Source organism: Natrix helvetica (assembly GCF_964273705.1).
Source record: "Natrix helvetica genome assembly, chromosome: 1".
Taxonomy (NCBI): domain Eukaryota; kingdom Metazoa; phylum Chordata; class Lepidosauria; order Squamata; family Natricidae; genus Natrix; species Natrix helvetica.
The window spans coordinates 189,633,074-189,648,021 of record NC_138548.1 but is presented as its reverse complement, the minus strand read 5'-3'; the positions used below and the strand labels follow the sequence as shown (position 1 = coordinate 189,648,021).

Genomic DNA, 14,948 nt, shown 5'->3' with positions numbered 1-14,948 from the left:
TTCCATCTATTTGAAGAGATGAATAAAAAGAATTTTGCAAAATATCATTTCTAAAATTTCTCTCAGTAAAGTATATCACAACATCCCTTGGTAGTTGCCTTTGTGATGCTATACGTGAATTAACTCTGTAAATTTTGTCAATCCTTGCAGAAATCTCAGAAGAATCCTCGATCTTCAATAACGTGGCCAAAGCATCAGCACAAACTTTTCTTAAATCCTCTCTAGGGTTTTCTCTGATACCCCTCAGTCTAACAGCATACTCCATAGATCTGAATTGCATCATAATAATCTCCTTATCCATCCTCTGCATATTCCCCTCCATTTCAACAAATTTCAAATCTGTTTCCTTCGTTTTAGTTTCCAAATCCAAAGCCAGATGATCAACTTTCCTGTCCACCTTAAAAACAACTTCTGACAGACCTGTGGCTAAAGTGTGTAATTTTTTGTCAAGCTGATCATGTTTTTTAATGGTATCCTGAACCATTTCTTTAACCTCCTTAATTTCTTTGCGTAAAAAAGCATTTTCTTCCCTTATAAAGTCCTTGAAATCCTGATAATTTATTGTAGCACCTGGGGAAGCCTTTTGTTCCGTTGCCATAATTAATAATTCTTTCAGCCGCCTCTAGCTGTCACCATTCAATTAACTTTCGTTTTCCTTAGGTATTCAGCTGTAAATTAATACTTGCAAATGTTTCTTTCTAAGTTGCTCGAAGTTAAAACGTTGACATTTAAGTAGTTCAGGTTATGTAAACTGGCTTAAAGATTGTTAATAGTTAGAGTTGTTTCAGCCGTTCCGCCTTTACTGCCCCGGCTATCAGCAAGTAATTAGCTTTCGTTTTCTGTAGGTTTTCAGCTATAAATCAACGCCATTTTGAATCCTTTGTTCTAAGCCCACGCCTCTCGAACTCAGCAGTAGCGTTCTTTTTAAAGAGATTTTTTTCCCCCAATTAAGACTTAAAATACTTGCAAATGTCTTGCTTCCTTCTTGGGATGTTGAGATGTTAAGGCTGTTCCCGGCGACTGGCTCTGCTAATGAGCAGAGGTTATCAAAAAGACAGGAGAATACAACAACTGCGAAGGGGGGCAAACCTCGTCGCACTCCAGAGGCTATAAATCCTCCTGGAGGCTACACGAGGGCTCAACCCAGCAGCTGAATCTCTCCCTCATAAATTCCAAGAATTTAAGAGTGTCCGAGGTGTTAAAGATCGTAAAAAAAACACCTCTAACTGTCTCTTGATCTGACAAGCTCAAAGAAAGCCTGCCTTCGGCGCCAGGAAAAAAACGGAATCATTCTTTTGTTTTTTTATTGCCTCTATTAGTTCTGGCATCTTTATTTCTTTGTTTAGCATACTTTTTATTTCTTCTGGAACTTTGGGCAAGGCGTCTTTCTCAAAACATTGTAATGCTTTTTCTTCATTGTCACTGTATAGATTCTTATAGAACTCCTGGATTATGTTCTTTCCCCCCTCACTTTGGTGACATCTTCGTTTTGTAATTCACTAATCCATCTTTTTTTCTTTTCGCTTCTTCAATTTATAACCTAACCACCTCCCTGGTTTATTTGCATTCTCAAAGAAATTTTGGTTAGTTCTCTTTGTGTGTTGTGCCAAGTCCTCCTTTTCAAGGATGTTCAGTTTATGTTTAGCTAAGTCCATTTGTTGTATAAGAACATACAATCTCTTTTTGAGGTTCCTTTTGTAACTCTCACGTCTTCTATATTCCTCTTCTAATATTTCTATCTTTGTTTCTTCCTTTTGTTTTTGTTTGCTATGTATGCGATAGCAACTCCCCTCATGTATGCTTTTGCAGTGTTCCATAGATTTTGCAAGGATGTATCTTCTTTATTGTTTTCTTTGAAGAAAAAGCCCATTTTTTCCCATCATCTGTCTAAATTCTTCCTCTTTTAGTATCGATCTAATAAAAGTCCATCTTGTGGTTTTCTTTTGTCCTTTCCAACTGACTCTCATTGCCCAGATGTTTGTTTCTATTTCAACTTCATTCACTTCAGAATTTAATTCCATTGACATCCATATCATGTCAATTTTGGACCAGGATTTATGTCTATTAGAATAGGTATGTATATTGATTCCTTTCCTGATTTCTCTCTCTCCAAATATGTATATTTAGCTCATCTGCCATCTTAAAAAAGGTTCTCGGTAGTGTTCTTCTAGTTCCATTTTTTGCTTTGTTACTTCTGTAGTCTAATTTTTTTTATCTATTATTGCATTGAAGTCTCCTAATATGCATAGGTTATCACACTCTATACCAGGGGTGGCGAACAAGTTCGACAAAAAGAGCCAAAATTTTAAACTGTGAGAGTCAGAGAGCCACACCACGCAGTGACCTGCCAAAACAGACCCGGAAGCAATGTTCCCTCTAATTTTTTTTCGATGTGAGCAGAAAAGTATAGTGTTTGAGCGGCACATTTTCATGCCTGAGCACCCGAATTTTTTTCACAGATGTCACCTAAGACAACAACGAAATCAGTATTATTTGAAACTCAAAGTTATGTTTCTTCAAGGTACCCGCTTAATTCAAAGTGTTATATAATATCAGTATCACTTAACAACGCTCCTGCTTAGCAACCAAAATGTTGGCTCAGAAACTCTGGCATTTGAAGCACGCAACTCTTAAAGCTGTCAAGTTACAAGACCCTTGCACCCCTAACCCTTTAGGGAAAAAAACCCCTAGGGGTCTTCAAACCTGACAGCTTTAACACTTGTGGACTTCAACTCCCAGAATTCCTCCTCCAGTCATGTTGCAGCGACGTCATCTGCGTGGATCTGCTCCATCTTTGCTTTCTTCATTGTGGGCAGGGCTTCTGCTGAAGATGCCGATGAGTACGAGTTGCCACCAGAATAACTGCTGCTACCTCCTCCTCCTCCTCCTCCAACAGAATCACCAGATTTGCTCCTGAGCTCAGCGCTGGGTTACCTCTGCCCCCTCCCCCTCCTCCGTGCTTTTGAGGAGCCATGAGGCTTTTTTCCCCCTGCTCCCCCCCGCCTTCCTACTGGCTCCTGCAGCCTCATGGCTCCTCAAAAGCGCGGAGGAGGAGGAGGAGGGGGCAGGGGTAACCCAGCGCTGACTGAGCTCAGCTGCTCCGAGCGGAGGGGAGGCGCCGCTGCCACGCGCGGAGATGCCGGCTGGAGCTTTGGCGGCTTCATCTCAGCCGCAGCGCTGGGCGGCAAATCCGGCAGTGCTGCCTGTTAGAGGAGGATGAGGAGGAGGTGGCAGCAGTTCTTCCGGTGGCGGTGGGGGCTTTGGGGCTTCACAACTAGCCTCAGTCGCCCCGTGCTCCTCAAAGCAAGTCTGGGGAAGTCCTTTGCAGGCGGCCCGTTCTAGCTGCCTGCAAAGGACCTCCCCAGCTTCCGAAAGGGAGCGCGCGATCCGAGCCACAGTATACTAAATAATGATAAGAGGCAAAGAGCCTCATTTATTTTGGCCGGGAGCCGCATGCGGCTCGCGAGCCGCGTGTTCGCCACCCCTGCTCTATACCATGGATGACATTGTGTAATTTTTTGTAAAATTGTTCTTGTCCCTCATTTGGAGCATAAATTTATACCAATAAAACCCATTTTTAATTTAAGGTTATTTCCACAATCCGAATCCTTCCTTCCTCGTCTTTATAGATTTGCTTAGCCGGGATTTTCTCCTTAATATATAACATTATCTCTCTCTTCTTTTGTTGTGATAATGATACAATTGTTTTTCCCAATTTGGGATGTTCCAATATTTGTTTATGTTGTTCTTTTATGTGAACTTCTTGTAGCGCTACTATATCTAAGTTCTATTTTTGTAGTTTGTTAAGGTTTTTTTTCCATTTCACAGTGGAATTCAGTCTGTTAATATTCAGCGATCGAATCCTAAACTCTTCTTCCATTCCTCTATCTATAGCCTTATAGTCTTATACTCCTTGTTATTCTAATCTCTCTTGGTTCCTTATGTCTTTCCCTGTTACTCTCCGATCTTTCTCCTTTTTCTTGTCCACTCTTTTTTGGTTGTAATTCTCTTTCTTCCACAGCAGGTATTCTTAGGTCTCTTTCTTCTATTACTTCCCTCTCTTCTATTTCCTCCTCATTGCCAAAATGTTGATTATAAAATTCCTCCACTTTATCCAAAGTATATGCTTTATATCTCTTTTTTTTCTCCATGAAACCATTATAACTTCCGATGTCAGCCATCTAATGTTATATTTGGTCAAATGTGATGTTAGAAATTGATAATATCTTTGCAACTCCCTGACTCTTCTTGGGACCTGTTTGAGGACTACTAGTTGCTTCCCTCTATATTCATCTCTTGTTCTATGTAGCACTTCATCTTGTATCTATTTCTTCATGAATCTGTATCTCCTTTGGAAGAGTGTGTCTTCTTGCATAATTTGTGTGTATTCTGTAGGTCTCATCTATTTATGTCAGTATCTCGTCCTCGGTTCCTAATGCTTTCACTATTAACTCGGCCATGATGTCTGGTAAATCATCTCTTCTTTCTCTTCTTTTATATTCTGAAATCGTAAATAGTGCACTGCTTTCTTGGTTTCCAAAAAGATAATGGTGGTTTCTAATTCTTTATTTGCGTGAATTAATTTCTCACTTATTTCGTCCACTCGTTTTTCTTCTTTCTTCCATTTCCTGTATTCTGTTCATTTTTAGTAATCTGTTGTTGAAATTTCAAGTTTTTCATTCATCTTTTGTATTTTTTCTTTAAGTTCTCCTGTGTCGTTTCTTACCTCTCCTATCTCTTTCTTCAATTCACCATGATTCCTCATCATAGCTTCCTGCATTGATTGTAGCATGGCCTGCAGATCTTTAAATGGGTTTGACCATATTTGGACCATATGTTCTATAGATTTCTGGTTGGATGGGCTGGAAATAGCCAACGATGTCTGGGTGGCTGGCCTCCTCCCTGTCCCAGTCTTGGTTAAGTTCATGGTGCTTGTCATATTTAACAGTTTTTTTCTCAAAGTTATTTTTGTCCAATAATAACACTAGTAATAATCACAGTAATCACAATATAACAATAACAGTATTGGCAGTGCTTCTGGTATTAATAATAATGAGAGACACCAGTAACTTCCAACCAGCAGTGTGTCTGTTGTGGTTTAGTTCGAAGGTTTTCCAAAATCACCTCTCTGTTTGATTTAAATGTTCTGTTTTTTCTATCCACCACGGATCTCTCTTTAGTTTATCAGGCACAGCTACAATTTATATCCCCTATTCACCAGTCAAAGCTGTGAGCTGTCACTCCATCAAAAAAATCCAATATCCAATATCCAAAAGTTATCAAACGAAAGAAAAGTCATAAAAAGGGAACTTTCTCTCTTTTACTCCTTCTAGTCTTATAGATATATCTCCTTTTGGCCCAGTAGGTGTCTCCTTTGTGTCTTGTCTCCGCTCCAAAAATGAATTGTCAGTGTCCAAAAAGAAAGGAGAAAGCAATTTTGTCTCTATGTTTTCTCCAGTTTTCTCCAGCACAATCCAATTCTTTTATACAATCCCACAAAAATCTGCAGTCCAAAGCTCCTTTTTCAGTTTGTCTCTCCTTTAGTCTTCTATCCTTATGGATCCTAAAGATACTCCACAATTTCCCTTTGCCGCTTCTGTAATGGGGGGGGGGACGTCCACCCCCCTTCTGTCTGGAGACCCTTCTTCTCTTAAATCCACTAGGGTCTTCACTCAGAAATGCTCCCCTTTCCTTCCACTCACTCTGCAGAAGTCAGAATTAAATTTTCGGCCAGCTCCGGTCTACCGTTGTTCCACTTTGCCACTGCTTGCATCAGCCAGCTGTCAGCTCTATGGTTCAGCCATTACAAGCCGTCTTTTTCCCCATCCATTTTCGTGAAAGCTTTCTCCGTCTTCTGACATGGGCCGCTACCCAAATACGCTCAACAGGTTGTCCTTCTTCTCCCACTGCCCCCCCCTCCAAGACTGCTTCGACTTCGATAAGTCCACTGGACAGCTGGAAATCGCAGAGCACCCACTTGCACACCTGTTCGGGCTGACAGCTAGCCCTGCATTGTTGATGGATATTAACAAACTAGTACATATTAAGAGGAGAACAAGCAAGAGGTCTGGAAGACAAAAATTAAATTTATGGGGTATACTTTGAGATGTTGGGTACATTTAGCCCGAAAATAGAAGAGATATGTAGCTGTCTTCAAGTTATGTGAAGGGCTGTCGTATACAAGAAGGATATAATTGTTCAGGTATGTTCCGTGACAAAACAGTGAGTTTCAAAGAGAAAGAGCTCTTCAATAGGTAATTTAATTATTGCTATCACTTTTATATTTGCTTTATCACTGATGTATTGTTTTTGGCCATCTGTTGGGGATACTGTAGATACTGGGAAATTGGAAAGTCTGTAAAACTGTGTATTATCTTGAAATATTTTGAGATTTGAATGTAAATCCATGCATTTGAATGTACAGACATTTGGCTTTATTTCATGCATCCTTTTATTTAATTGTTTGTGAATGTTGCAGCCTTGAATGTTCACCTTCTCATTAACTATCTTCTCTGATTTCTATCTTCTTGTTTTGCATCTCAGGAAATCCGACAACTGCAACAAAAACAAGAGGGTTTTGTCAGGGAAATAACTGATCTTCAAGAGACAATAGAATGGAAAGAAAAAAAGATAGGGGTAGGATTTTTGTAGCATTGTTTTTTTTCAAGTTTTTCATGTTCTGTTTTAAGTGAAAAAAAAGTTATAAATTCTGAATTAAAATGAGTCAGGATCAAAAGAATTTATTGGACTTCTACAGAACATCAAGCTTGCAGATAGATAGGCTATAATCTGTATTTTTTACTCAAACTGAACTGTCAAGTCCTCTGAAATTTTCAACTAGGTTCGATTCCAAAATCCATTTGAATACACCCAAGGATAAATTGAGAATGAAACCATTCCTGCAGTTTTATAATACTAAGATAGGTACTAAGGTAAATTTGGTGATGGTAATTCCCACCCAAAAACAGAATTCAGAAGAAAAATATAGTACTTCATAGAGGCACAATGAAACTGGGTTGGCCAATTTTATTTGGGAGCCAGTTTGGTGTAATTGGTTAAGGCACCAGATTAAAAACCAAAATATGGTGAATTTTAGTCCTACCTTAGGCACAAAGCCAGCTCGGTGATCTTGGGCCAATCATTATCTTCCCTAGGAAGCAGTTAGGGAGCAAACCACTTCTAACCAAATTGCACTTGCCAGGAATCAAAAAATCAATGCTAAGTGGCTTCCCACTTTAGGGGGTGGGGCAAGGGCTTGGCTGCATTGTTTTTCTATGGCCACATCAGTTCTTTGGTTTGGCTTCCCAGTGGACATCCAGGTGCCTTTTAGAAAGCTGAAAACTAAGCTCTTCCAGAGGATTTTTTGGTGCAATTCCATGTTGGCTGGGTTATAATTTGGCTTTGTTATTTTTTTTAATATATATTTTAAAATTGTTTATAGATGTTTCTATTTGGATATTTTTATTGTTTATTATTTCTATTTTTAAACTGATAGAATTTGGGATTTTGGTGGTCTAAAAATGTGGTAAATAAATTAGGGAAAATGGTAGAGTAAGATATGAGTTGTAGTTGCAAAATGCCTTTGAAAAAAAAATGCAGTGATATTTGCATCTTTATATAATATAGGAAAGAGCCAGTATAAAAACCAGTTTAACGGTTAAAGGATCAGGTTATAAACTGATCTAGGCTCAGAGATAAAGCTAGAAACAGGCTAGAAACTAGAGTGAGATTGTAGGTTCTAGTCCTGCCTTGGGCACAGATCTAGCTGGATGACTTTGGGTCAGTTACTTTCCCTCAGCCTTAGGAAGAAGGCAATGGCAAACCTCCTTGTCAAGATAAACTTATCCAGTCAGTGTCCAAGAATCAGGCATGCATTTCTTGCAGATTGGTATTAACTTTTTAGTCTAAATAAAAGATACATGTTGTCTAAAAAACAGAAACTGGAGAAATTAAAAACAAAATGTAGTGAAAATCAATATATTATTTCTGAAATTTTAAATAGAGAGCCTACATATGTGTATGCGGGGGGAGGGGGGAGTTCCTTCATAATACAATATTGTTTTCCAGAAAAAAACAACATAAAAATTGAACAGAGCTTCCAATGAGACTTTCTTTCTATCTTCCTTCCTTCCTTCCTTCCTTCCTTCCTTCCTTCCTTCCTTCCTTCCTTCCTTCCTTCCTTTAAGTTATCTTTCTTTATTATTTTTTAAAGACTTCAAGTAATACTGATGCTTGGTAATTCTTTCAAATGTATCTTTGGAGTTACTTTACTTTACTTTACTTTTACTTTACTTTTATTTGCGCTTATAGACCGCCCCCTCTCCCAAAAGGGACTCGGGGCGGTGTACAGTCCATACAGAAATACATCACATAAATAGTTAAATGATTAAATAGTTAAATTGTTAAAAAGATAGATAGATATGGAGGAGGTTAAAAAGAACTGTACAACTAAGTAAAGCATCTAAAATATAGTTTTAAAAAACCCCTAAAAAATATCCCATAAATTAAATTTAAAAACAGTTCCCCTAAAAAACCAGTTAAAAATATATATCTGCCAGGAGGTAGAAGTTATGAATGTGCCAGGCCAGCTAATCGGAACAGGTGAGTCTTCAATTTTTGTCGGAAGGAGCGGAAGTCGGTGGTGGTTCTAATGTTGGGGGGGAGGTCATTCCAGAGGGTTGGGCCCATCACAGAGAAGGCCCTGCTCCTTGGCGTCGCCCGTTGGCATTGCCTAGTGGACGGCACCAGGAGAAGTCCCTCCCTGTGAGAGCGGATTGGCCGCAGGGATGTGTGTGGCAGGATGCGATCCCGCAAGTAGCTAGGTCCTGTGCCATGGAGCGCTTTGAAGATGGTAATCAAAACCTTGAAACGCACCCGAAAAACCACAGGCAGCCAGTGCAGCTCGCGCAGGAGAGGTGTTACGTGGGAGTACCTAGTACTCCCCATGACAGCTCGCACGGCTGCGTTCTGGACTAGCTGCAGTCTTCGGGCGCGTCCCAAGGGAAGCCCCATGTAGAGAGCATTGCAGTAGTCCAGGCGAGACGTCACCAGTGCGTGAGTGACCGTGCGTAGGGCATCCCGGTCCAGTAGGGGGCGCAATTGGCGCACCAGGCGAACCTGGTGGAACGCCCCCCTTGCCACGGCTGCCACATGATGGTCCATTGACAGCCGGGCATCTAGGAGGACGCCCAAATTGCGCGCCCGTTCCACGGGGGGTAATTGTTCGCCCCCTATGGCCAGCGATGGGGTCAGCTGGCTGAACCGAGGTGCCGGTAGCCACAGCCACTCACTCTTGGAGGGGTTGAGTTTGAGTCTGTTGTCCCCCATCCAGACCCCGACGGCTTCTAAACACCGGGACATCACTTTGACAGCCTCGTTGGGGTGGTTTGGGGTTGAAATGTACAGCTGGGTATCATCAGCGTACAGATGATACTCAACCTCAAAACCACGGATGATCTCCCCCAGTGGCTTCACATATGCGTTGAACAGAAGAGGCGAGAGGACCGACCCCTGTGGCACCCCACAAGTGAGTGGCCTCAGGGTCGACCTCTGCCCTCCTGTCAACACACATTGTGTCCGGTCGGAGAGGTAGGAGCCGAACCACCGCAGAACGGTGCTTCCAACTCCCATCCCCTCCAGCCGGCGCAATAAGATACCATGGTCGATGGTATCAAAAGCCGCTGAGAGATCTAATAGGACCAGGATAGAGGAACAACCTCTATCTCTGGCCCTCCAGAGATCATCAACCAACGCGACCAAGGCCGTTAAAGAGTTAGAAAATGTTTTATTATGCCTTTATTAAAAAAACTTTTAAAAAACTGCTGCTAGATGTGTGGTGAGATGCTGCCCTCTCCCATGAAAAAGCAGACTGTTTTTAACTTGGTGTGATTTCTGAAGACAGTGATGTGGGAACAGTGTACAGATGTGTCAGAGAGAGAAGTTAGACATTAAGGGAGTGGGAGAGTATTCTGCCAAGTATGCAGAGCAAGGATAAAGAGTGAGACTGATTTGTGGCTAGACACATAGGTAAGGGTTGCACAGATGTTTATAGGAAGTGGCATTTGGATCACAGTTATAACCATTTATTGTGCTTAATTTTAATGGTGACAAGGCTTAATTATGGGTTATTCTATTATTGAAATATATATGATGAAGAAATTGATAGTTTGTGAGAGTCATTGGTCAGTTTAAGGAAGTCCTAGCTAAGTTGAAAAATTATTGCAGTTGTGTCCTGGTTCTGAATTCAGGGGATGGGGGAGTTTTGTTTTAGTCTCTGCTATTGTTGATTGCAAAACATAATCTTGTAGGGGAAACAGAAATGAGTTGCTCTTTTTAAAAATATTTTTGTAACTTAATGAGCTTAGATTATGAGATCTATTGCTTATTTGGAAATTGGTTGAAATCTGGAATAGTTGGGGAGATGGGTAATGTCATCTGGAGTCATTTCATCAAACTTTCAGATTTCTGTGCCTGAGACAAAGGTAGGATGGAGGGGTATTACTATCCTTGCTGGAGACTCCATTTTCTTATCCAGTTCTAAAATGTGAGAGGCCCAACATTTGGTTGCATAGATCAAAGATCTTGTTGGTGTACTATACACCACACTGCTGAGCAGTTTCCCTGTCTGATCTGATCTTGGAAGACTGAAACTTTTGTTTTTGAGGATTTCAATATTCAGACTGAGCTCAAAACTTTCAGAAATAGTTTAGGAATATTTATCTCTATGCCTTTTATCTGTCTATTTCAGATAGTATCTGCAGGAACATGGGGCAGATTTTGAGGACTCTGACATTTTGTGAATATGGAAGAATTCTAGAATTCACTTATGCAAATTAAATTCAGTACAGTTCAGCAAAAATTAGTCCATTGATATTTCCTTCTAGTAATAGGGCTGGTGGTGGGTTGTAGCAATCCTAGTGTCCTGCCAGTGTGTCTTTTGGCTGAGGCACAGACCGGGCAGGTGGCCACATAGTTCTCAATGTCTTTTTTCATACATGGCCACCAGAACTGGCATTTCACAAAGTGGAGAGTTTTAACTAATCCAAAATGCCCCACGGTCTTAGTGTCATGGCTGCGTTGCAAAATCAGGGTTCACTAACCAGTAGGCACATACAATTTACTCCCCATCCACACCAGGTCATCCCTTAGTGAAAGTTCTTTCTTATGTAGTTGGAACCACTTGTCCTTTGCTAGAGTTCCTTTTAGCGCTTGAGATATGTTGCAGCTATCTGCTCTTTTGAGGCTTTATATTGCCTTGTAAGGGCTGGTGCAGTCCTGGTGTTTGGAAGGGATGATGGAATTAACAACCCTCTCTTTGGCGCTGTTGTACTGGGGCATCCTGGACAGAGCACTCATCAGGAAATTCTTCCCTCTGGGGAGGTAGCAAAGGGTGAAGTTGAACCAGTTGAAGTATTGAACCCATCAGACTTGTTTGGGAGATAGCTTTCTTGGTTTTTTTTTTTAGCACTTCCAAGTGCTCAATGGAAAGAGGTACATCTTTTGCACACAGATATCATTAAGCCCACGATAATCCACTCATAATTTAAGCGGGTCATCTTTTTTTCTCTTGGAACAGTATGGGTGTGTTCATGCATGACTGTGCTGGCTGAATAAAACCCTTGGCCAAATTCTTGTTGAAAAAATATTGGATTCTTCCAGTTCCCAGGGCATCATCAAGTATAGTTTGGATTTTGGCATCTTGGCCATAGGGATGATCTTGATAGCAAAGTCCATGGGGCAATGGGGGGAAAGCACATCAGATTCTTTTTTTCTGAACACTTCAGCTAGGTCCCAATATTCCTTGGGGATTGATGGATCCAGCTCCTCCCCACACCTATGCTTTCCCTGTGCCACTTTCTTTCTTTGGAATTGGGTTTAATCTTTTTTTAACTTTTGTGATGTGTGTTTTTAATGTTGTACGCCGCCCTGAGTCCTTTGGAGAAGGGCGGCATATAAATCCAAATAAACCTAAACCTAAACCTAAACCTTTCACTTTTCTAATCAACAACTTGTGGCAGCTCCTTATCACTTTTATTATGGCTTCCTGGCTGGAAACTTTTCTCCATACCTTCAGCTGGTTTCGCTCCCAGTCTATGGAGGGATTCCACTTCTTGACCCATTTAAGCCTCAGGACCATGGCTTTATTCATCCCCTGAGCCATAATGAATTGGATAGTCTCTATGTGGGTTCCTATGTTCAGCTCCACCGGTTCAATTAGAAATGTGGCTGGAGCACCCCCATCATGCTGTTATAGCCTGCTGAGAGAAAGCTATGGGGTTTTTCAGTTCGCTCAACTGCATCCCCAATTTTCCCACTACATCAGGGCTAACAAGGCTTCAGGTGCACCCAGAGTCTAGTAAGCCACCCTCCCTCATTACACAAATACACATCATCTGATATGCTTATATATCCACTAAGTATTCAAATGTATACAGCTTGGAGGTGGAAAATTTGCACAAAAATGATATGGTCAAAATATTCACTTGCCTAATAATTGTGCACACAGTGTATATCTGTGGTTTGTGAACTTATGAATGTTCTTTCTCGGGAGATACCTCTCAAGGTTTAAAATACCATCTGGAACCAAGGCGACATCTGGATGTATGTTTCTCTGGGTGGTAGGTATGTTGTCTTGGCCTATAGGTCAAGATATGATGTGGAGCGTTCTGTATCTTCTCTTACTCAATGTGAATGACAGCCATATTATTAGCACTGTGTATCACTGCCTTATTTGAAAAGTTGGATGAATCAGCTGAATCCACTGCTGTAATTTAGATGACCATGCGTCAGCTGGCACAATGTGTATTATGAGAGTTTTTATTGCCTACATAAGGATACAAATGCTGCTTTGAAGCTTCTCTGTTCTCAGAGGTGGCAGTACGCATTTCATGTTTTCATAGACCTTTGGAGAGTTAGGAGATGTATTAATTGACTTCCTTCTCTTTTTTTCATGTATTTATTGTATCTCACAGTTAATTTTATTATATTCAAAATCAACTTCTCTGACTGAAAGTAACTGCGTTACTTTCTTCAGAGAAGGACCAAATTTTGTTGCCTTTGCCTTCTTCTTCAATCCACAGTAAACTGAATAATATCAAAGGAAGTGTCAGCCTCTACTTTGCTTGCTTGCTGTCAGCTGCCATAGTAATGGGGAGGGTGTGGGCTTGTGGTATTTGGGAGGGGAATTGCTGGTGCTGGAGGAGTATCATGAAGGGAGTTTTGGTCTCACCATCCTCTGTGCATGCTGATGGCTTGTGTTTAGGTTTAGTCAAGGTCAACCGTCTCTGCATACCAACGGAATGAGGCCACTTGACACCTTTGGCTGTTGCAGATTGGACACTGGGTTGGGGTAATTAGGGGGAGGGTCCTGGGTAATCGTTTGATATGTACACGTTTGCGCCTTTTTGTCTCAGATCTTGCTTTTCTTTAGCTGCTTTCATTTCATGCATGTCTAGTAAAAATAGCTTTATCTCTACTTAAATGGAGGTGGGAGTTTTCTTTCTTGGGTACTGAACGAGGCACGCCTGACAGGAAGCCTTTCCATTCCATGACTTTCCATTCCCTAACAGCATTTAGAAATCTACCCTTTAGCCAAGTACTTTAACCTTGCTTCTCAAGGCCATCTGAAAACTAGAGTTCAGGAGTTTCCTTAACGCATGTTATCAACAAACAAAGCATACTAAAATGAATTGTAGCAAAATATCTTTTAAAACTGTCTGAAATTGGTTAACTATTATATCCCCAAGCACTTTTTGTTTAAAACAAAGGGGGGGGGGAGGTTTTTTAAAAAAGATTATTTTAGTATTTACCTCCAACAATGTGATTAAAATAACTCCTTCTATTAGAGATTTATTAACAGAAGGATAGACGAGCAAGTTAGGACCTTCAATTGCAGAGTGGTTTTTCTCAAATTTGTTTTTATCATCCTCTATAACATTTAATCTCAGCAACTAACACTTCTGTCACTGGATCATTCTGTTATTTAGCCTTCAGAAGAAAGAGAGTTGAATGGTTTCCTTTTATTATAATATGATTAATACTTGTTCTTAAAAGTGAATTCTAGATTTAGGATATTTCTTAGTGCAAACAGCAAAACAGCAAATTTAAAAATCTTTGGTTATAAAGTCTTTAGAGCAGAACTAATTATTATTTTTCATTAATATGCAACACATTGCATTTCCTTTATACATAATAATTCTCTTTCATTACAGTAATGAGTATGCCCACTGTAGCGGTAGTAGAATTCATTGGTTATCAGAATGGAAGGAGGAACTCCATGTTGCAATTCTGAGTTGTGTATAAAGCCATAACCATAAAAAGAGATTGTGAAGAAATTCAAATAGAACTAGGCTTGCCTTGATAAGTTAGTGACAGTGTTTAGGGAAATCATTTTCAATGGAAATTGAAACATGAAGCCAGCTATTAACAATAGCGCTTAGAGTTATATACTGCTCTGCTTTGCAGCACTCTCTGAACATTTTACAAATGTCAGCATGTTGCCTCCCCTCCCCACCAAACCTGGGTCCTCTTTGGACGGCTGAATCTACCTTGAGCTATTCAGGATCGAACTCCAGGTTGTGGGCAGAGTTAGCCTCCAATATTGCATTCTAACGACTGTGCATCAGGGCTCCCTTAATGTTAGTTAAGATAAATGTCTGTAAATAAGCATTCCCTTTTCTTTTATGCAAATCCTTTATCTTGTGGATCTAAAATTGCTGATTCTTATTGCTAAATTTCTTAATCTTTATATCCTCTTTTTACTGTCTATCTTCTGCTTCTTCGTTAAATACTTAGGCATTAGAAAGGCAGAAAGTTTTCTTTGATTCCCTAAGAAGTGAGCGAAATGATCTTAGAGAGGAGGTGATTTTGCTGAAGGAACAATTAAAGGTATGATGAAGCAAACGAACACAAGCAAAAAATATAAAGTATAAAAGGTAGTGATATTAAAT

The 14,948-nt window shown here is 40.4% G+C and overlaps 1 protein-coding gene across 8 annotated transcripts in view; it reads left to right on the top strand.

Moving 5' to 3' along the window:
• LRRFIP1 (LRR binding FLII interacting protein 1) overlaps positions 1–14,948 on the top strand; it is a 162,520-nt gene that overhangs the window by 87,588 nt on the left and 59,984 nt on the right. For 5 of the 8 annotated variants that reach the window (XM_081938312.1, XM_081938313.1, XM_081938311.1 and 2 more), the window contains exons 7-8: positions 6,544–6,636; positions 14,794–14,886. The exons of 1 other annotated variant lie outside the window; for it this stretch is intronic. In XM_081938312.1, coding sequence (XP_081794438.1) covers positions 6,544–6,636; positions 14,794–14,886 — 186 coding nt within the window. The remainder of the gene's footprint in view (positions 1–6,543; positions 6,637–14,793; positions 14,887–14,948) is intronic. 2 more of the 8 variants (XM_081938309.1, XM_081938308.1) reach the window with 2 other exon arrangements.